Here is a 21,710-nt window from a genome sequence, read left to right as displayed (position 1 = left end):
CTCACCCAGCAGTACTCAGGGCTCACTTCTGGCGGGCTCTGGGGACCAGGGATGCCGGGGATGGAACCTGGGTCAGCAGTGTGCAAGAAAGTGCCTTACCCGCTGTACTATTGCTGTAGCCCCAATAAGTTCTTCTGTAAGGCACCCTCTGCTTGGGTCCCTGGTAGGCACAGGGAGCCTGGCATATGTGTTCCTAGCCCCCCGCCCCAGTACACTCCCCAACATGGGGTCTGGGTGGCGGGGGACATAGGAGGTCCCCAAAGTCTGGGTGTCTCTGTGGGAGGCAGAACAGGGCCTGCCTGGGGCCCTTGAGGGCTGTCTGCAGCCGTGCCCAGCATCCTATCTCCATCCCCTCCCAGATGACGCCTTCATCAACCCCCATCTGGCCAAGATCTTCGAGCGGGTGCGGCAGAGTGCGGACTTCATGCCGCTGAAGCAGATGACGGTGGGTGGGCACTGCCATGGGGACAGGGGGCACAGGGCATCTTGAATCTTGCACTGCTCAAGCTCCCTGCATCTCTCTCCAGAAAACCCTCAACAGTGACCTGGGGCCCAACTGGCGAGAGCAGCTGGAGTCCTTCGAGGAGCGTCCCTTTGCCGCTGCCTCCATTGGCCAGGTACATCTGGCCCGCATGAAGGACGGCCGCGAGGTGGCCATGAAGATCCAGGTAGGCACTGTACCCTAGATGCGGCACCCCGACTTTTCCAAATTGGTGCTTGGTGTGAAGCAGTGGGTCATGCCAGCAGGTCCCTAGAACATCCTTTTGTCTGAGTCCGTGGGAATTGTCTCCTGACACAGTGCTCAGGCTATGACGTTATTTGAGGACCTGCTGTGTTGGTAGAGTGAGTGACAGGGCAGGTACTGGCACCCCGCGGTTGGAATGGGAGAGGGACAGGTGGCCATTGCTGGCTGTGGGGCCCAAGTTGGGTCCATGTGGGACCGAACTTGGGCAGCTGTGGGGCAGGGCTTAGGGGCTGTGGCTTGGCCTCCCTGTGTATTGGGAAGCATCCAGGTGGCATGGAGGGGGACCCCTTTGTGAGGTTTTGTTCCATTTGCCCCGGGCATTCCCTCTTGTCCCCTTCAGTATCCAGGTGTGGCCCAGAGCATCAACAGTGACGTCAACAACCTCATGGCGGTGCTGAACATGAGCAACATGCTTCCCGAAGGTCTGGGTGGGGGACACGGGCACCCCTGGCACCTCCCTGGGGAACTCCAGCCCCCCTGATGCCTCCATCCTGGCACAGGCCTGTTCCCTGAGCACCTGATTGATGTGCTGCGGCGGGAGCTGGTCCTGGAGTGTGACTACCAGCGCGAGGCCGCCTGTGCCCGCAAGTTCAGGTGCGACTCCCAGGGGGACTGGGGATAGTGGGGCGCCCCTCTAGCTCTGGGCTGGAAGACTGTCCTTCGGGGGACTCTGGGCCTGTGGGCCTGCGTCTGATTTCCTGCCCCTGCCAGGGAGCTGCTGAAGGAGCACCCCTTCTTCTGTGTGCCTGCGATTGTGGACGAGCTGTGCAGCCCCCACGTGCTCACCACCGAACTAGTGTCGGGCTTCCCGCTGGACCAGGCTGAAGACCTGAGCCAGGAGGTCCGCAACGAGGTGTGTGTGAGGGTGGCCTCATGCCCTGGACGCTCATGCTGGCCTGGTGGCTAATGGGGCCGAAGGAGCAGGCAGTAACAATGTCCCCCACCAACTGGCACCCCGGAATTCCAAACTGTCCCTTGGGCAAAAAATGGGATGGAAGATGAGGGCTTCGGGAGGGGTGAGCACCAGGTTGTCTGTTGCTATTGTGGGAAGCTGCTTGCCTGTCCCCCACCCAGATCTGCTACAACATCCTGGTATTGTGCCTGCGGGAGCTGTTCGAATTCCACTTCATGCAGACAGACCCCAACTGGGCCAACTTCTTCTATGACCCTCAGCAGCATAAGGTGGGCATACTGAATGTGGCCACTTGGGGGCCTGAGGTTTGCCTGAGTGGGGGGGTGAACCTTCTCGGCAGGCTGTCAGCCCCTATGGGACTCCCGAGCCCCACAAACCTCTCCCCCACACTCTGACCCATTCCCAGGTGGCTCTGCTGGATTTTGGGGCAACACGAGAGTATGACAGCGCCTTCACAGACCTCTACATTCAGGTAGCCCTGGGGCCAGGGGCTCACTGGTGCTCTGCTGGCTGGGGTCTGTGTCTTGGGTACTTGGTGGGGGATGGCTTATGTCCCTATCTGTGCCCAATGCTTGGTGTCAGTGACACAACCACCACCTGTCAAGCTCACAACACTGGGTTCTCCAGGCCAGGATCCAATTAGAATCAGGTTGGAGTGGGTGTCATCAGACCTTGGGGGCTACTCTGCTGCCCATGCAATCTCCTGTGCCTCCCCCAGATCATCAGGGCTGCAGCTGACAGGGACCGGGAGGCCGTGCTGCAAAAATCCATAGAGATGAAGTTCCTCACCGGCTACGAGGTCAAGGTGAGCTGCCGGGGTCTGGGGCTCCCACAGTGTCTGATAGTCCAGGCCCAGCTCCTGTGGTGCGGTCTTCCCTGTGGTAGGGAGCGGGGTCCACAGGCTCCCTGTTCCTGTGGGGACCTCACTGACAAATGACCGGATTCAGCGAAGGTGGCAGGAGGGTCATGCTATTAGGTGTGACTGGGCTCCTGTGACTGTCATGTTTCTGGCCCCCACTGTCACATAAGGTATTTTCAGGGTGCTGTGAGCTTGGCATTGAGGGCGTTGGTGAGCTAAACCCCGGAGAGAATCTTAGCACCCACCCCACTAAGGGGCAGCATCTGTTTGCTGCCACCAAAGCCGCTCAGGGAGCAGTACATGCTCTCCTGCCAGTGGGAGCCTGAACAGACCAGCCTCGTGGTCCTACTGCTGGGACACAGGCCTGGCCAAGGCCACTTCAGGGGTTGAAGGGGGAGGCTGAGAGCTCTGGAAGGGAGCCTGCAGGGCCCCCTGCCTCATGGAGCCTCTTCACACATCAGTTTGCCTGACCCCTGCAGGTTTGGAATTTAGGCCTGTTGGAGTGTTTAAGCTCATTCAGGCAAGACACTGCCCTCAGTATGGGGGCTGTGTGTGGAACCAGCCCTGGCTGGCGTCCATCCTTCTTACAGCTTATCGTTCCCACCTCTTCAGGCCATGGAAGATGCCCACTTGGATGCTATCCTCATCCTAGGGGAGGCCTTTGCCTCAGAGGAGCCCTTTGACTTTGGCAACCAGAGCACCACTGAGAAGATCCACCAGCTGATCCCCATCATGCTGAAGCACCGGCTTGTCCCCCCTCCGGAGGAGACCTACTCCCTGCACAGGAAGATGGGTGGCTCCTTCCTTATCTGCTCCAAGCTGAAGGCGCGCTTCTCCTGTAAAGCCATGTTCGAGGAGGCCTACAGCAACTACTGCAAGCGGCAGGCTGAGCGGCAGTAGCGGGGGCTCCCCTGTGCAGACTGAAACTGTGGCCTGGCCTTGCTGTCTGGCTACTTTGCCCTGAGTGGCAGGCGGGCTCTGACAGGGCAGACGGGATGCTGCTGGGAGCCCTTGCTGGTGTGTGCATGGTTTTTAGGGCTAATGGTTTGGGCTGAGTAATGTAAATGTAAATGTAATGTAAACTTCTGCTTCTGGGCTGGAGCACAGTGGATAGCACAGCAGGTAGGGCGTTTGCCTTGCATGCTGCCTACCAGTTTTGATTCCTCCGCCACTCTCGGAGAGCCCGGAGAGCCCTGCAAGCTACCGAGTATCTTGCCCCCATGGCTACTGGTGGCATATTCCATATGTCAAAAACAGTAACAAGTCTCACAATAGTGATGTTACTGGTGCCCGCTGGAGCAAATCTATGAGCAACGGGATGACAGTGACAGTGACAATGTAAATGTGAAAATGAAACCCTAGTCACTTTATGTCACAATCTGCTTATTCATACATCTGAAGTAATTCTAGATAAAGGGAAAAGGGAGACTTTTGCCTTCAGCTGCATTTTTTTTTTCTTGATGGGAATTTTGAATGTAAATGTGCCCTATGAATTCCTGCCACCAAACCAACAAAACATTGAAAAACATCTAAAAACCAAAACCAACCCAAACCAAATAGCAGGACTGTGTTGGGTGTTATCAACTCTGTAGTGTGAGATTTGTCCGAGTCTGTGTTCTTGAAGATTTCTGTCCCTTCCTCCCCCGCCTGTGATCTGAGCGGGAGGGCGCTGAGCGGGCCTTGACAGCTGGTCTCCAGAGAATGCTGCCCCTTGGGAAGGCAGCCTCAGGAGACTGCAACACAGGGGTCTCTGCTAAAGGCAGCTTCCTCCCCCCACCAGGCTAAGAACCTTAGTGGAGATGAATGGCAGGTGTCACCAGGTTAGACCTGGGGATCATTCTGGCTCTGTGAATTTTGGTACAGTATTCTTCTTGTAATAGATTTTCTTGCTTCAATGAAAAATGAATAAAAACCCCTTTGGTTGTGGCCTCTTTCCCATTAGGGGCCTACATCAAACCTGAGGGTGCTGTGAGGCCCCAGGAGCTCCATGCAGTTCCCACCTGTTCCAGCATGAGAAACTCAGAATGTTTAGACCACCCTGGCCGCCCAGGTGGGGATCTTGGCAACTGTGGCAGCTGCTGGCATAGCCTGTGCCTGGCCCGTGTGGCAATGAGATTATTATAGTGACTCTTCTTGGGGCAAATTTCTGGATGGGCAGTTTGAATGTTCAGGTGGGGGCTCTTCTAATAGGCTGGTTAACACCTGGGAAAGTGTGGCAGGGGTGAAACTTGCTGCAGTGCCTAATAGCCCCTCCCAGGTGTTTCCAAAATAATCTAAGGCCTTCTGTAGTTTGAACTATGGGTCAAAGTGGAGGTTTGGATGGCCTTTAGGAGAGCTCTGTGGGAGGCCCTTTGAGGGTTATCTCAAGTACCCAGCACCAGCTCTTCCTCATCAGTATTTGTGGTGCCTTAAAAGGCTGTATTTCTGTATTAAGAGACACACACACACATATTTAGGTACAAATTTCTATGATGACCAAATGAGAAAGTGGCTCAAAGGTAAAATGGCTGAGAAACAGTGAAGGTAAAACAAGGATATGGAAGAAGACAGTAGCTCACAGCCCATCACTCTAGTCTAAACCAAGGGCTAGCTGAGATGCAGGGAGAGCTCAATGGGCGGAGTGCATGCTAATCTATCCTCCCGGCGTGGATTCAATCCCTGGCACTATGTGAATTGCCAGGTGTGGCTTCAGAACAAAATAAGCCAAGGGCTGGCAAAATGTGGTCCATGGGCTCAATCAGCCCCTTACCTGTATAGTAAGGAGTTCTTTTGGAGTTCCACAATTGTATTCATGCATTTACTTATCACACAAGGCAGCTTTGAGTTACAATGGCAGACCCAAATGGTTATAATAGAGACTAGTCTGCAAATATTAGGCCAATGTCCTTTACCAAAGTTTGTCCTACCTTGCCCAGCTGTGGTTTGAAAATATGGCAAGTGTTTTAAGGAACTGTTACACCAGTAACATTATATTCAATGTCACCTGGAAGTCTGTGAGATGGGTACAAGGAGAAGACTCAGTACTATGATTCAGCCACAGCCATAATTTAAGATTTCTTTTGTGGAGGCCAGCACCCCAAGATATGCCATTTAACTCAAAATTTAAGTGTTAGCTGCTTGTTTTCAGAAAGTTAACACAAAATCTAATAGCCAAGTCTAGAGGATGGGCTGTGACAAGGGAGGAGTCACTGGCTATTGCAGGGACTCAGTGCCATGTCCTTTCCCTCCCATATGGCACAATAGCAGAGCCTCTGAGAAAGCCTTGGGAAAGCCTGGGGCACAGCCTGGTTCAAGAAAAGGGAAATGTGAACAGCTGGCTGTACGCTTCAGCTTCATGAGAACCGTGCACAATTCTTCCCAGAACTCTTGAAGGAATGGAGAAACCCCAAGTCAAACCAACCTATCTTTCCATGGGGTAAGGAGATCTTGGGCTTCAGACATGGTTAAGTGGGCTGAGCACAGGCTTTACGTGCAGGAGGTGGAGGTTCGATTCCCAGCATGATGTGGTCCCTCAAAACACAGCCGAGAATAACCCCCAAGCAGTAAGCCAGAAGTAGCCCTCCACACTGCTGGGTTTGCATGTTCCCGCCCTCAAAAAATAAAAAAGGGTAAGGATGAGGATGGAGCAGTGGGCGGGGGACTGGCAGAAAGCAGAAGCTAGTAAAATGAAGTCACTTTTTATCATTCTTCAAATATTTTAATGTGAGAGAAAAAAAGACAAGATACTCAATTTTAACAGTTCCCTGTTTTATTGCAATACATCAAAGTCTGGTTAATATTAAGTGATACCAACATAAAATACCAGTGAAGAATCTTCTTTTATATTTCTGATGATCCCACCTTAAATAAATTCTGTGCAAAAGAATCCCCACTGTTGTTTGGTAGCAGAGGATCTCCTAATGAAGGTCCCCAAGACATTGAGGGCATAAACCAAAGTGAAATAAAGAGTGATAAAAGGCCAAAGCACTATCTTTTCCCCTTCCATACACATGTATTTGTGAGAATTATATTCTAAACAGGAAAAAAAGATTACACCTAGGCCATGCAAAACTGTACAATAATATTACAATGAGAAAAAACCCTAAAAAAATGTAATTGCAAAATGATATTACATACACTACCAAATAAAAAGGCAGGTCACTTAGTATTTTTTTTTAAATTAAAGTTCAAGGTTGCTTTAAGTCAATTTCCCCCTGAATGAAATGCATGTGTTGTGTGTGTGTGCAAGCGTGTGTCTGATGGCTATCCCCAGGGAAGGAAGAGAAGAGCCTGGCCTGTGACCAGGGATGGGAGTGGAGACAGCTCCAGCTGAAGCAAGGCCCTCTTATCTAGCAGAGCTGCAAGAAACTTGAGTAAGGAGTCAAGTCAGGGCAAGGTAAAAGGCTCCGAGGTGGGCTCTGAAGGGTCAGCCATGTATGGAATTCTAGGCCAGGCCATGAAGAGCAGTGAGTGAGGCACCGGACTGCCTTCTGCAGCATGCAAGCCTGGCTGCACAGAGCACCCATATCCAGGAATTGGAGGTGAGCTTCCCACGGCCCCTACAAACAGGGAGAATTGCCAAAGGCCAGGAACTGGTCCTGAGGGGTGAGGGGCATTTGGCCACCCCTGCCCTAGCTTCTCTTTAATAAAATCTGAGCTTATAGAAATGCAACTGGCCTTTCACAGCAGTAGCTGTGGCCCCAGTCACTGATGACAGATTTTAAACTCGGGAAGGCAGAGGCTGAGAGCAGCGGAAATGTCAGGTTGGTGTTACAAGGAGAACAGGAGCCTCAAATACTTTCCTGAAGGCTGAGCAGACAACTGCTTGGGAAACCAACTAGAAGGGCCCTTTTAAATTGATTTCAAAACCTACTCCCCGGTAAAAAGCATAAATCACTAACTGCAGTGACGTGTATATGTACACGTGCACGCACCTACACACTTGGCTAAAGAAGTGAAATGGGCTTGAGTAATCATTTGACAAGGAGGAAGGCTTTTGTTTTTGGCAAAAAGAAATACAAATGCATACGCATTTGTGTATTTGTGTGTGTGTGTACATATATGTAACTTTATATACCCAAAGCACATAAAGAGTAATCTGTAATTCAAGAGTAGACAACAAATTGGCTGGACATAGATAGCACCAAATACCAACACATACAGGCTATGCCCGAAATGTATCTTCACTGATGTTTTCTTTCTGCTGAGAAATAAGTTCCTACCTCCATGGCCCAACATGTCCCGCATGAAAGCAAAGGCGGACCCCAGAGAGCACAAACCACCGATTTCAGTAAGTTGTTACTCCTCCCTTGGGTCTCTGTGCGGTTACTCCAAAGTCCAGTCTTCATCCTGCCATTTTCCCAGAGCTTTTGAAGGTAACAGGCTCATACTTAATAGTGGGGAGCCCAGAGGCAATAATTATCTTAGGAAAATTGCCTCCCAAACTATTATGCTGGCAGTGCCCCTCTTCCCCCCGCCCCCCTCCACATCCCTGTCCACCTTGCCAACCAAACCCTGTTTGGGGCTGCTTTTTGTGACAACTCATCCTGTGACTGGCAGAGGCAGGTGGAAAAGCCATCTGCCTGTGGGGCAGCAGGAACAGGGACCAGTAGGAGCCCTAGTGTTCTTGCTTGCTTCTAGGGTAGCAGAGCCTGGATGCAGTTATCCCTGCTTCAACCTTGAACAAGCAAGCACCCACAGCAACAGAAACTCACACTTGATTGTGAAAGCTATAAGCTAATGGCTGGCTGTAGAGTCCTGTGAATTTGCCTCTGGCCCAGGATGAATAGGGAAGGAGGAAAGGGTGGAGGCATCCGAGAGGAGGAGAGAGGAGTCTTGGGAAGAGGGGTGGTAGCCACAGGGGCTCAGCATCTGCTTCCAGAAAGCCATTTCCCTCTCCTTGCTTCCACCTCTCCTGAAAGCTCAGGAGCTGCCAGGGTAGTAACTGGAGTCAAGACTGATTCAAGGTCTCTGGATGCACAAGTGAAGTTTTACATGAAACTTCCCAAAGCAAAAAGATTTACTTGAAAACTATGCAGTACTTCAAGCCCATCTAAAAGAAACCATGGTCAGGTCTAAGCAGTCAGAGTCCAAGTGTGGAAACAGGCATGGTAAGATCTGTGGGTTATTTCACACCTGTCCTGCCTTCTGACCTTGCCCAACCTGTAGCCCTTCTCCAGAGAGACAGGATGGGGGTGCCAGCTCCCCAACAGGCAGGCCCCTCCACATCCAAGAGCAGAGTGCGGCAGCAGATCAGAAAGAGACAGTGCTCAGAGAGAAAGAAGATGCTTTCTACTTCTCAGAGAAACTTAGGTAAAAGTTAGAGAGGAAGGTTCTCTTTACTTCCATTTAATGTTTTATTCCTACCTCCTCTCTCAACTCATGCGCTTAACTGGTGAAGTGACTTCGGAGAAATAAGGTTCTTCCCATTGTGTACCTCAGGCCTGGTGTTGACTAAAACTTGTGGGAACACAAATGGTACTGCAACTAACACAACAGAGGAAGCAGGTGGAACTGCCAGGCCGGGCTGCCCCTGGCGGGCAGGTGCGGGGCTCTCACTTCTTGCATTCATGGGCTTATGCTATTTGGTACTAAAGTCCTTGTCCAGGATTATCTGAGGAAGCTTGTACCCACCCTCAAAGCAGGCTCTTTTCTGAACACCTGGCTAAAATTCAGGGAGGGGCAGGATCGGCGCAGAATTTTTTTTTTTTTCCAGAGCCTGTCCATTGCCCTTCGGAAACTGTGTCCTTCCTATGTTCTCACAGATGGAAGGAAGAGAGTGTGATACCAAAGTACTAAAAAAAAAAAAAAAAAAGGAAAGAGTGGTCCATATTCTACTACTAGAAAAAGAAACGTCTGGGACAGGAGTTTGCCTTCTAGTGATGCCAAAGAGGCTTCAAACGTGCAAAGTCTGGTGCTCTGCTCCTGCCCCTGTGCGTTTCCTAAAGGTCCGTCCACTGAGACCTGGAGCCCATGTGAGGACGCAGCACTAAAGGGAACTCTGATTTCTCCTGCTCTCCCTCCAAAACCATCAGTGGGAGGGCTTTCTACTCTTAATTACTTAGCTGGAGAACAAACAAGAAACAACACATTTCTTAAATTAAATGATCTCTCTCATATATGCATCCATTTTTTTGTTGAATACAAGATGCTTCTTTTTACTATATACATTCAGTATTTTACCTCTACATTTGTGTATTTACGTAAACTCTGTATTGTAGTAAAATATGCAGTTTTAATTAATAAGGACTTACTGGCAACGATTGGGTCGACATTCACTGTGGGTGCTGAGTGAGGGCTTAGCGCGCCTTTCCAAGGCGGACAGGGGAGCGGTGCTATGAGGGGACTATAATGTGACTCTACTGTGAAAACAAAGTGTCTAACCTTATCCTTATCACTTACATTTGGGGGAATCTGTCTACTTGTGAGTGAAGGGTGAAAGGGTACAGAAAGCAACTCTAGGTGTGCAAAATGAAATCAGTATTAATCTAAGGTGCTTTTAATGAAAGTCTGTCTATGAATAGTGGCTGCTATTGAGTCCAGGGTCTGTGTTCAGAAGTCCTGAATCCCCACCCAGCTACTGGGGCTGCTGCGGGAAAGATGAAGCAGGGGAGGAGGGAGCGAGGGCGAGGAAGCCACTCTGGCATCCTGTGAGTGCTGAGGCAGTCAGGGGTCCCAGCTACTGCGTTCAGCGCTCTCCAGAGAGAGGCTCTTGGTCTTCCGGGGTGACACAGGGCTGGGCGGGCTGCTCAAGTTGGAACTGTTGGAAGCGGTGGAATGCCTTGGAGAATCAGAATCCTGTAAGAGCAAGCGACTGTCATGAGGAGCAGGGGCAGCAAGGGCTCAGCCCACCCTGGATTTCTTCCACCCACACGCTCACGAGACTTGAGGGGATGAGTTTCTGAGCTGCTTAAGAGGTAGAGACATGTAGCAAATGCTCAGAGGCCTTTCTGCCAGCCTCTGCCACAGAAGCAGAGAGGGCCTCAACTCCCCCAGGAACTCTGCAACCCCAGTGCCTGGTAAACGCGTCTTATAGCTGTGGCGAGTCCCCTGGTGGGGTGTCCTGGCCTGGGGCAGGAATTCCACCACCTGGGCCGGGCAGCGCTGCTATGCCACTTCACTCACCTCCCCATCGTAGTCCCGCGCAGGGGCATCGCTCCCTTGATCCATGCCCCCAGAAGACAAGGAGCCCTCTGAGGGGGAGGGCAGGGGCTGCCGCTTGGCATTGTAACTTCCGCCCGAGAACTCCCTCTTCAATGCGCTGCCGTTCTGTGCTGAAGACCCTGCAGCAATAGTTCTGGTCAATCTTTTCACGCAGGAGGGAACAATCCCCACCAAGATCACAGATGGCTGAGGGGGCGCCGCCTCCTCCTCTCTCCCCCCACAACCCAGCCTCTCACGTAGTTGTTCCCACCCTTGCACTGACCAGGATTCTGGGGTGCAGGCAGCAGGTTCCAGGCCACCAGACTCTGCACTGCTGGCTGTGCCCATCTACCCAGCCCACTAGAAGATTTCCACAGCACCGACCTTTCAGCACCCATCCCGGCTCGCTGTGCCTCTCAGTGTCTCTTACAACATCTGCGATGCCATGTTATAAGCAATTAAACCAAAAAAATCCATTCTCCGGGCAAGCAGAGTGGCCGTGTCTTTCTGCATGCAAGGCACAGCCAGCATGCGAGCGCACAAGACGACCGTCCCTCACTTTTTGAGGGTTTTCATTGGGAAAACAGGGCACTTCAGGCAGCATTTTCAATCCACAGGGCCAAAAGTCCAAGAAACAAAAATGAGGCAAGCTTTAAATTCACAGTATTTAAAGTTTTTGAACTTCAGAACTGGGGGCACTGGGGTGGGCAGGCACCTTCCAAAGTGGAAGAAGAGGTGACCACAATGCTATGGAAATTCAGGGACACAGGAAGTGCCTATTGAAAGTCCACAGTACTTGCTTTAGTTTTTGCTTGAACACGTTTTACTCTTCACTGATCTGTAATATTTAGATCTTTGATCAAAAAGAGACTGCTGAGATTTTAGGACAATTGTAAGATAGAGTGTAGCTCAAATTTTTGCTGGTTTAACACGTTTCAAATTAATTTTCAATGAAGAACTTAATGAAAATGTTGCAAGATGACTTTAGAGTGTTTTGTTGGACAGTGGCTATCAAAATTCAGAAGGCATCGCAAATGAACGGGCTGGGAGCTGCAAGGGAAGGAGGCTGTCCTCCCGGACTCTGGGCACAGTGCCCTCTGGCCGCAGGGCTCGCCAGGCAGCACCACTGTGGCTGCAGTTTGCATGGCGTCAGCAGTGCTGAGGTGTGGCCAGTCAGAACCTGATTTAACTTCTACAAAAGCTCTTCTGATGATCCTAGCCTGCTGTGGGCTGAGAACCACTAAGTCGGTGTGACTGCCGGAACCTCCACTCCCTCTCGACATTCTGCACCCAGAGACCACTTCAGACAAGCGTCCTTCACGGGCACAAACACTGCCTTTCCTTTGCTGGTGTATTTCTTGACTTTTTGAACATATCTCCCAAAGAATCAAGAACCAAGATGTGTTTCCTTGTAACTGAAGGTGTAATCATTTTTATTGATTTCTCTTCCAATTCTGCATCAAGTTTAATGCCCAGTTTTAATAAAAACTGAAGTTACCTTTCAAACAAAAAATTCTATAATTCTGAGTAGAAAATCCAAACTGCCAGAGACACCGCTGCTCTCCCTGTGCTAACTCAATCGCATTATTTAATCTTTTAGAGTCTCAGTCTTTTTCATCACTCTTTTATTTAAGTAAAGAATTCCAATTCCACTTGATGGTGTTTTGTGGGAAGAGCAGCAGAAAGGGGAACACACAGACCTTCGACATTTTTCTCAACCCTCATCTGTATTGGTAACTGTGTATAAAATAGCTCCACAACATTTGGAATGCTCTTTTCAAAGAGAGATTATTCTCAATCATCCCAATCTTAAATAATTAAGGTGGGACCAAGGGATAGTACAGGGGCTAAGGTGCTTCCCTGCATGAGGCTGAACCCAGTTCACATCTCCACTACTAAACATAGTCTCCCAAGTTCCACCAGAATGATCCCTGAGCACAGAGCCAGGACTAAGTCTTGAGCACTGCCTGGAGTTGCCCCTGAAAGCAGGCACTAGCCAGATCTGAATTAAGTCTAACTTAGCAGAAAAGCTAATGGGTGCTCAAAAATTTTACAGCCTGAACAATGAATATAATTTGCTCTTATGATAATAAGAGCACAGGCACCTCCCCATCTCCATCCCCTTCTCACCCCTCACCAAAGGGAAGGCAATGCAGTCTGACTGAATGGTAAAAGTGAGAGGTATGATGAGGGGATTGATCTGAAAACTGGGGTCCTGATAACATGTGGTCAGGACTGCCTCTTCCATTGCATGTAAATGGTGATCAAGGTGGAGGCTGGGCCCTGAAACGTGTGTGTGTGCGTGCGCGCACACACAAACACGGGGAGTGTCTGTGTAACAAGCTCTGTGTTTCTATCTTGGCTGGCAAGACCTTCCTTCCAGAAAGGTCTAGGTAAGCTGGCTGTACTGGAGAGGGAGGAATTATGAACAGTAAATGCTCCAGAGTTACTGGGAAGGTTCCCTCTATCTCCTCCCTCAAACAGCTGATGAATGAGACTCTCAGAGGGCTAACTTGACTCCCTGCGGGGAACTCAGGGGAATGTGGCCTGTCTGTGGTTTGTGTATATAGGCAACAGTGACAGGAATTCCTTTCGCCAGCTCCAGGGAGGTGGTTTTTGGTCAAGAAACATCTCCAAATTAGAAACTGCTGCAATATTTTGACAATCTTTCCTTGTTGCTGATAATCCAGGAACTTACAAAGATCTCACTGAATCTGGTAACTAAATTTCAACTTTTAAAATCGATATTCTATTTGTACATTGCTCTTATTATGATCCAAGCAGTTTTGAGCATCCTATGTACTCTGTGTTTGCGGCAAACATTATCTTTGATAATTTTTTCCTTCCCACTGAAAAGTCACCTGGGGCAGAAGCTGGACACTGAGTGTCCCATGGAGAGTGCTTCTCCCTGTGGTTCTGGGTCAGGGTTCTGTGCAGAACATTGCAGGTACAGGAAGGAGATGCTGCATTTCATGGTATAGAAGGGAGGCTAGTGACAAAGACCTCGGGCACCTGAAAGTTGGCACTAGCCATATAAGTTGAGAAAAGCTGCTCATGGGAGCTTAAAGGTTTTTTTTATAGCCTGGATAATGAATGCCATCTGGTTTGGGGGCAAAAGTACACATTTTTTAACCTGTTCCTGATCTTTTACTTCCCCAAATGTGCTCATGTTCTTCTGACCATGAGATCTCTCTACATCCTCAAGCTGGGGACATCCTCAAGCTGCCCTGCGGCTCTCGGTGACCAGGACGAAGCAGGAAGCAGGAGCAGTCTCTGGCTCTCTACTCTTTCCTGCCACAGTGAGCTCTGCACTAAGTCTTTGTCTCTATTCTAAGAATCAATCTGGTGGACACTGGGTGCTGGCTCCCTCCTGCCCACCGAGAGGCTCCCACTGGGGTCTGCCTCTGTCAGACCTGACACATACTTCTCACTGGGCAGCCCCAGGAGCTTCTCAGCCATGTAAGCTGATAAATGTCTTTCCCTACTGAGAATCCTTTGGGATTCCTGCTGTGCTTTGAATTAAATAAAAAGGGTCTCACCTTGGTCTCCAGCGCCTGCCTGATCTGACCACTCTGCGCACAGCCCTGCAGCTCCACTGAGCACCTTGATGTTTGACTAATACTCACTGAAGGGAGGGCAGGCCATTCTCTTAAGGATGAGAATAGGAACTGACCTCCAGGGCATGAATAAGCCTTGATGATTCTTTCTGCTACACCCTGTTCCATAGAACATGCACAGAGCATGCTCAGATCTCCATGCATCATATCCCTCTGCCTGTCCCATGCTATTAACAAAGCTTTCTAGACCCGGGCAGGTCTAACTCACAGCAGACATTGGCTCGTGCATGAGGCAAACCCAAGTAGGTGCAGGAACGGCATATCAGCCCAGAGGCCCCCCGGGGCAGCACGGTGCTCCCTGCTGTGGAAGAGCACCCTTCAGCTGGGCCCACTTACTTGCTGACAGGCCACTGCTGGCGCTCATGGAGCGGCCGGGTTCAGGGCGGGATTTGGTGATAGATGGAATACTGACCGAGCCGCTGAACACGGCTCTGCTTTCCTGAGGCCGAGGATTCTAAAAATGAGAGAGAAAAATTCTTCAGCCAGAGAGAAAATGATTTTCTGTAGAGATGACTATCTTAATAATATTATCTCGTCCTAGAGAACCAGGAAGGGATGCAATAACCTCTCCTGTTTATAACACACTCAAGCTCTTAGAACAGGAACCTCACTCCATCAAGGGTGAATATTCAGCTTTACACTTATTAGAGTACTGAGCAACAAAAGATGTTTTGTTGTAAGAATAGCTCTATGGTTAGAAGTGACATACATAATTATACACAGAATTACATGGACATATGCAGATGCCTGAGATAAAGCTTTGGCAGTATCGGACCTTTATATTTGCTTAGGATACTCAGTAGTCAAACTAGTGCAATTTAAGGAAAGTCAATTCAAAGTATATGCCTCTCAAGTTAGTGTTTTATTGGTGAGACAGTAAATGGGACAGTCCCAGGCGTCCCGCTGCCTCCAGAGAGAGACTTGGTCATAAATACGATGCCTGCAGCAGTCATAGCAGTGGTGAGTCAAACGCTGAACTTGCATACTGGCTTGAGAATTTCCCACCGAATCACCAGGTGATTTTGGTCGCCAATGTAGGAAAATAGGTCACAGAGGGTTTTGAAAGTCAGACATGATTTAAGAGGTGGTATCTGAAACCAATGGAGCATGGGAAACGCTTGGTGGCCCCAACATTTCCAAATGTTCTTTCAGGATTGACACCTGAGAGAAAGTTATGGCAAAGCAACAAACACAAGGCAGGCCAAAGCTGGCAGTCAGGGAAACCTTCATTAATACCACTTGAAAAATTCATTTTTTTTTTTGGGGGGGGAGACACCTGGCGATGCTCAGGGGTTACTCCTGGCTCTGTATTCAGGAATCACTCTTGGTTGGGTTCAGGGGTGCCACATGGGATGCTGAGGGTCGAACCTGGGCCTACCGCATGCAAGGCGAGTGCCTTACCCGTTGAGCTATCACTCTGGCCCAACCACTTGAAAAAGAATTTTAAGTTGTACTTTTTGAAGAATCACACACTGGAAGTTGCAGGCTGTTTGGCTGGTCTCAAATTCAACCAATGGACATTTTGTTTTATATGTCAAGTGTGCAAAGTTCATGTAATTCTGAGTATGTTATTTAAGACAACACTTTACCTTCTATGTCTAAGAACATAAAAGATCAAAAAAAAAATTAAATGGTCAGGGCTAGCATTTTGCCATTCCTGCACACAGGGGCAGTGTTGTGAGCCACCAGCGACATGCGTGCAACACAGCAAAGGGAAGCTCCAAAAGGTGGGATTATAAATTCCATTTTTATTTAAAACTTACTTTCATTTTTGCTACACACCTCAAGCTATCTTAGTATTGTGTCTTTCCATAAAACAAACCTATCCGAGAACAAATGGAAAAAAATTAAGCCCATAGAAAGCCTAGCTGTTTACTAACACTGAATACTGAATTAAGGAAAATACACAGATGTTTTGTTAAAAAAAAAAAGGATTTTCATTCAGCTTAAGTTCATTTTCATTAAAAATTGCTATGAAACCTAAGTTATTTGGTCCTTTTCATGTACAAAATATGTTACTATATGGCTAACTTAAGAACCATTTCCATCATATTTTTTTTAATGCTTGCTTTATAGCCTGGGGGCCACTCCAGTTGTTGGGGATCATGTAGAACTGGGGACTGACCTGGAGCTCTGCAAATGAAGACATAAGCTCCACCCTCAGAGCTATCATTCGATCCTCCATCTCGCTTTTTGTTGTGGAGGGTCATCTCCTAAGTGGTGCTCCAGAGGCCCAGAAGACCCTCCTGACATTTCTTGGCCATCTGGGCTGGAGACTCAATGCTCGGGAATGTGGTGCTGCTCAGGCCTTGCGGTCAGGGGACTGCCCAGGTGGTAACTCCTGCACTAAAGTGGACTAAACCCAGCAGCACTTGCCCATGTGATGCCAGGGATTTAACTGAGGCTGGCTGCATGCAAGACAAGTGCCTTACCCTGGTACTATCTCTCTGCCTCCTTCCATCATTTATGATATAAACAATTCTTTTCTTTCATTTTTGGGCCACACCCAGCAACGCTCAGGGGTTACTCCCAGCTCTGCACTCAGGAATCACTTCTGGTGGTGCTCAAAAAACTGTATGATATGCTGGGGATTGAATCCAGGTTGGCCGCATACAAAGCAAGAGCCTTACCAGCTCTACTATCTCCCTGGCCCCTGATATAAAAATTTCTTGCCAGACTCATTTATACAACATTCCTAATTTATACAACATTTTTCTGGAGTTCACTCAGTTTCTGCAATTTCAAAGTAATTAAAATTATATAGATAAACTATAATAAAGTAAACTCAAGCTTTTTAAAATTATAGTTTATCTTATTTTGTCATATAAGGTATTTAAGTCAGATAATTTAATGTAAATAACAATTACAAAGAAAATGCTTTAATTTTGAATTTTTTAAAAGAGTAAAAATACAAAATCAAGCTTTTCACCCTATAGCAAGTTTTAAAAGCTGGAATATTACTCTATATGTAGATGAAAAGTGATGTTCTTCATAGGGCATTATGGAAAGTGGCTTGTACGATGCAATACAAATACTTGCTGCAAACTAACTTGAGAAAATATCTCCCTGCAGATAGTGTAAACATGTATTTATTAAAGGACAGAAGCAAGGGAATTTGGCTGGAAGGGCCTCTGCCTCTCTGGCCCTTGCAGAGCTGCCCAGCACAGAGAGGAAGGTCCCACAGCTGGGACTAACTGCGCATGTTGCAGTCATCCACTTACAGAGAACTCATATAGCAGTGAGACCATCTTCTTTTTGTAATTTTCTTTAACTTGCTGATACTATTATACTTTCTACTATGAAAAAAAATGCGAGGGAGACATACTCTCGGTGTTCAGGGTTTATACTCCTAGCTCTGTGCCCGGGGTCACTCCTAGAACTCGAACTGGGCTTGATGACATGCAATGCAAGCACCTTACCCCCTTCACTCTCCCTAACCTTCTACCATGGAAAGATTTAAGCTTTTCAATAAGGGTTTTATTAGATTAAAAAAAAATATATGAATAGGCCCCTACTACACACTTGAACTACACTAAGTATTATTTTTTTTCTGATTTTAACTGGCTCTAGGGTAATAAAGTATAAACATTTTCAGAAAACATTGTGAAACCTTTTTTTGATGAACAGAATAAAGATCTGTTCAGGGACTACTTGCTATGGCTATCTGTAAGAGAAAACACCATCATGGGAAACTTATTTTATTCAACACTGAACACCTTAATGCTTGAAACACAGTTTCAAAAATTTTTTTGTTTTGAAATCCTCCCTAGTCTTCATCTTCTTCTCAAAAGAAGGAAAAAATAGTGTTTGAAGGAAAAAAAAGAGGGGACTGGGATGGGTAGGGAGGAAGAGGAAGTCTGGCAACGGAGGAACAGGCCAAAGGCAAACATTCCCCAGATCCAGCAGCTCTGCGGTGTTACTTAGGAAGCAGGCACAGGAGGGCTGTACGTGGTTAGTCGAAGTTAACACCTGACTCATCTGTTCATACCCTCAGAGTCATAAAGCTTGGTGTACCGGGGACAGAGCGTAGAGACGGGGAACATTCGGGGTTTATGGAATCAGGAGAGAGAAATTTTTCAGCGGAATTAACAGTCATGTGATAGATGTGTTCAAAGTTGATCGGAGAGGAGATCAGACCGGAGTGATGATGAGGGGATGGATAAGGGAAACCTGGCTATTAAAAACAACAGAAAGAAGAAAAAAGGTCATGAGGTAATGAAAATGATTCATTTGTTACACGTGACATTTCACACTACATGCATGTAGAAAATATGAAATATCTCAGTATCAGAAGTGCATCCTTAATGAAATACTCTTAAACCTTAGACAGTTACACTGCAATCCTTTTGTTTGTTACTTAAATAGCTTATTTGCCAAAAATTCTTTTACTTTACAAAATTATTCTTTTATTACTGTCATTGAGAGTAGAAACTGGGCTTTCAGAGATTTGAGAAGACTTTCACAGTTTATTTCAGCTTTCTATTTTCTGATGTGATAGAAGTGAAACATGGCAAAAATCTACTAAAAACAGGATAGAAAAGCAAGAAACAATGAAGAAAAAAAGAAAACCCCTACAGTGGTCTCTCACTATAATATTATGAAACTATTTCTTTAGATACCATTTCCTGGTATTTATAGGTTTGTGATAATGCCTGTGTTTTCACTTACTATTTTTTCCCATAACTAAGACAAACCCTGTGCGATATTCTGAGTTGTTTACCATAAAGCAACCTAAGTCTGTTTCCATTTGACACCCAAAATATTTACTTGTAAGGGGAAAATCTTCCCTGCCATACATAAAAATATATTATAGATAAGAAAAAATGGGGTTTTCAGGCAAAATAACTTTTATTACTGTCATTGAGAGTAATAAAATTTGAGTATTTGGGATACTATTGGGTGACCAGGTAACAGTACCTGGTCACCATTTTCGCATGGAAATTTTCAAAGTTCAGTTCTAAAATTTCTTACTATTCCCCAGAAGAAAATATTCTACTATTCCTGCCTTGAAGGCAGAAACTGAATGAATCACTAAAGAGAACGCTGAACTTATGTTCTCGTGAGTGGCAATCAGTTTGCTTTGTTAAAAAAAAAAAAGTCTGGTAAATTATGTGGGGTTGCAAGAAAAACTAGAGCCTGGATGTGTAGCTCAAGAGGGAGAACAGGTGTCTTGGCCTGGACTTCGCCCCAACACCCTATACCTACCCTCCAGCCCGTCAGCACTGCTGGCAGTGGTCCCCACAACAGTAAGAAAAAAAGCATCTACAAAGGAAACTTTTAAATCAAGAGATAAGTAAAATCAGTACTTAAAGTAACTCTAAGGCTATTTCCAAACCAGAAAAAAAAATCTTAATAAGTGTATCTTTGATTTTAAGAAGCAAAATTACTTCTAAAGACGGAGGTCACTTAGAAATTTTATTAATAATTTAAGAATGTGTGAAAGGTTATGAGAACATGGTAAAAATATTTCTGAGGTAAAATATTCTTCTAATCAGTTGGGAGACAAATCTGTTCTTTATTTTTAAAAAAGGGTAATGAATCAAATTATAAAAAACCCAAAAACTGGGGCTGGAGCGATAGCACAGCGGGTAGGGCGTTTGCCTTGCACGCGGCCAACCCGGGTTCAAATCCCAGCATCCCATATGGTCCCCTGAGCACCGTCAGGAGTAATTCCTGAGCGCAGAGCCAGGAGTAACCCCTGTGCATCGCCAGGTGTGACCCAAAAAGCTAAAAAAAAAACAAACCCCAAAACCTAGTATGCACACCTAAAAAATACTGGCTAGTTTATATTATATTTATATAAAAGACAGAAAAAAAATTCCCCAGCCTTACCACCTCTTCCATATTTCTAAAATGAAAGACCATGTTTCAGTTATCACTTTGTTACAAAGAAACATAATTGGGCTCCCAAAGACATCCTGGGAAACTCTCTAAGTGTTTAGGTATTTCATGGGAAAGCAAGCTGATCTGGATAAGTCACTACAATAAAACACCTAGGAACATACTCTGTACAGATGACAATACACAGCTCTGGTATTTAAAAGCTCTTCTCATGTATGTTAATGCCAGGTGAAAAAAGACCATTAAATATAGATAATTCAATTTCAATGAAAATAACATTAAAATCTGAGAATACATTAAAATAACACAAGCACATATGTACATATGTGTGTATACATACATATAACAGGCATACACAGGTACAGACATGCACGTTATTTTTTCCAGACATGCATATGACAGAGTCGTTTACCAAAGTCTACCCCAAGACAAGCACGTTTCCTGGCAGAAAAGATTTCAGGAAATATTTGTTAAGTGATTAAGAGAATGTCTATGAAAAGTCCCAGCTTGCATGTCCTTTGTAATTGAAAGGAAAAAGGTGAAAATGAAATAAGGCCATGAACAAAAGGAATTCAGACAGAAACTCTGATGTAATATTAAAGGGTAAGTGAAACATTTCCCAAAACTTTTAAACTTTATTCCAACTTCTTATCCTGGAAAAACAAATAATCTTACATAAGAAAACCTTGAGAAAAAACAAAACAAAACAAAACAAAACAGAGGTATATTAAACTGGACAGTATTGCTAGGCAGAGTCACCTGTGCTAATGACAAAAATAACCAAAAAGATAGTTACGGGTTAATAAAATGAGAAGACAACAAATACTAAGAATCAAGAGGCTTAAGAAGAGTAAATAGTCAGAATACAAGGCCATATCTTAAAGAGTCACTTGGGAAAATGAGCCTTTCGGAAATACAATCTGAAATTGTTTTGCTTAGTAAGAAAGAAAAGATCTTTTTTGAGACAAACAAAAAAGATTTTACTATGAGGGAAAAAAAGAGTTAAGGAGGGATGTTCTGATACAAAAGATCTTACAATGTTTAAGATCTGACACTTTGCTTCATTCTTCATACTTAGGGAGTAAGAATACCAAGTCTTACTGTGTATGAAGATCTGAAAGAAATCTGGAACATTAGTAAAATGACTTTTCACTTGATAGCAGAAGAATAAGAAAGAGAAACATTTACCTAAATCATTAAACTATAATAATTTTAAAATTCTCTCTATTAAGGTAATTTAGTATGACATTGCAACTTTCTCAAGGAAAAATTACAGGATTTGGACTATAATGTTACATTTGGTTCAAAGAATAAGGGTAAACCAGACTAAATACTATAACCAAATGCTCAGAATGAGAGAAGTAGGGAAAGAAGAAATCTTACTTCCAGGCAAAAGCTAAAAATAGTATAGATTAAAATATAATATAGAAATAATAGTTAAATATTTAACAGTTCACTTTAAGTATTTTTTCTTAGTTGTAATTAAAATACTGAGATTTGTTATACTCTTTTTACTTTATTTGTATTTAAATAAATAGCACAGTTAATAAAAATTTCCACTTCATTGCATCTTGGCCTTTTGGCTAAGATCAAGTGTAAAAATTCCCACTTCAA

General features: G+C 46.1%; 2 protein-coding genes across 20 annotated transcripts in view; one reads left to right on the top strand and one right to left on the bottom strand.

Annotated features, from left to right (window-relative positions):
• The window catches only part of COQ8A (coenzyme Q8A), a 31,771-nt gene extending 27,646 nt beyond the window's left edge, over positions 1 to 4,125 (top strand). For all 3 annotated transcript variants that reach the window (XM_055146940.1, XM_004605525.2, XM_055146941.1), the window contains exons 7-15: positions 360 to 445; positions 528 to 668; positions 1,086 to 1,167; positions 1,246 to 1,339; positions 1,457 to 1,598; positions 1,820 to 1,927; positions 2,065 to 2,130; positions 2,377 to 2,463; positions 3,130 to 4,125. In XM_055146940.1, the coding sequence (XP_055002915.1) occupies positions 360 to 445; positions 528 to 668; positions 1,086 to 1,167; positions 1,246 to 1,339; positions 1,457 to 1,598; positions 1,820 to 1,927; positions 2,065 to 2,130; positions 2,377 to 2,463; positions 3,130 to 3,417 (1,094 nt within the window). In that variant the 3' untranslated portion in view covers positions 3,418 to 4,125. The remainder of the gene's footprint in view (positions 1 to 359; positions 446 to 527; positions 669 to 1,085; positions 1,168 to 1,245; positions 1,340 to 1,456; positions 1,599 to 1,819; positions 1,928 to 2,064; positions 2,131 to 2,376; positions 2,464 to 3,129) is intronic.
• Positions 4,126 to 6,243: 2,118 nt separating this feature from the next.
• The window catches only part of CDC42BPA (CDC42 binding protein kinase alpha), a 334,917-nt gene continuing 319,450 nt past the window's right edge, over positions 6,244 to 21,710 (bottom strand). For 11 of the 17 annotated variants that reach the window (XM_055146939.1, XM_055146925.1, XM_055146926.1 and 8 more), the window contains 4 exons: positions 18,244 to 18,429; positions 14,592 to 14,709; positions 10,621 to 10,778; positions 6,244 to 10,293 (listed from right to left, as the gene is read on the bottom strand). In XM_055146939.1, coding sequence (XP_055002914.1) covers positions 10,162 to 10,293; positions 10,621 to 10,778; positions 14,592 to 14,709; positions 18,244 to 18,429 — 594 coding nt within the window. In that variant the 3' untranslated portion in view covers positions 6,244 to 10,161. The remainder of the gene's footprint in view (positions 10,294 to 10,620; positions 10,779 to 14,591; positions 14,710 to 18,243; positions 18,430 to 21,710) is intronic. The other 6 variants (XM_055146932.1, XM_012931996.2, XM_055146935.1 and 3 more) reach the window with 1 other exon arrangement.

The sequence above is a fragment of the Sorex araneus genome, chromosome 9, assembly GCF_027595985.1.
Source record: "Sorex araneus isolate mSorAra2 chromosome 9, mSorAra2.pri, whole genome shotgun sequence".
Lineage (NCBI taxonomy): Eukaryota > Metazoa > Chordata > Mammalia > Eulipotyphla > Soricidae > Sorex > Sorex araneus.
Note: the sequence above shows the minus strand (reverse complement) of the source record. Positions and strands in the feature narration are given on the sequence as shown.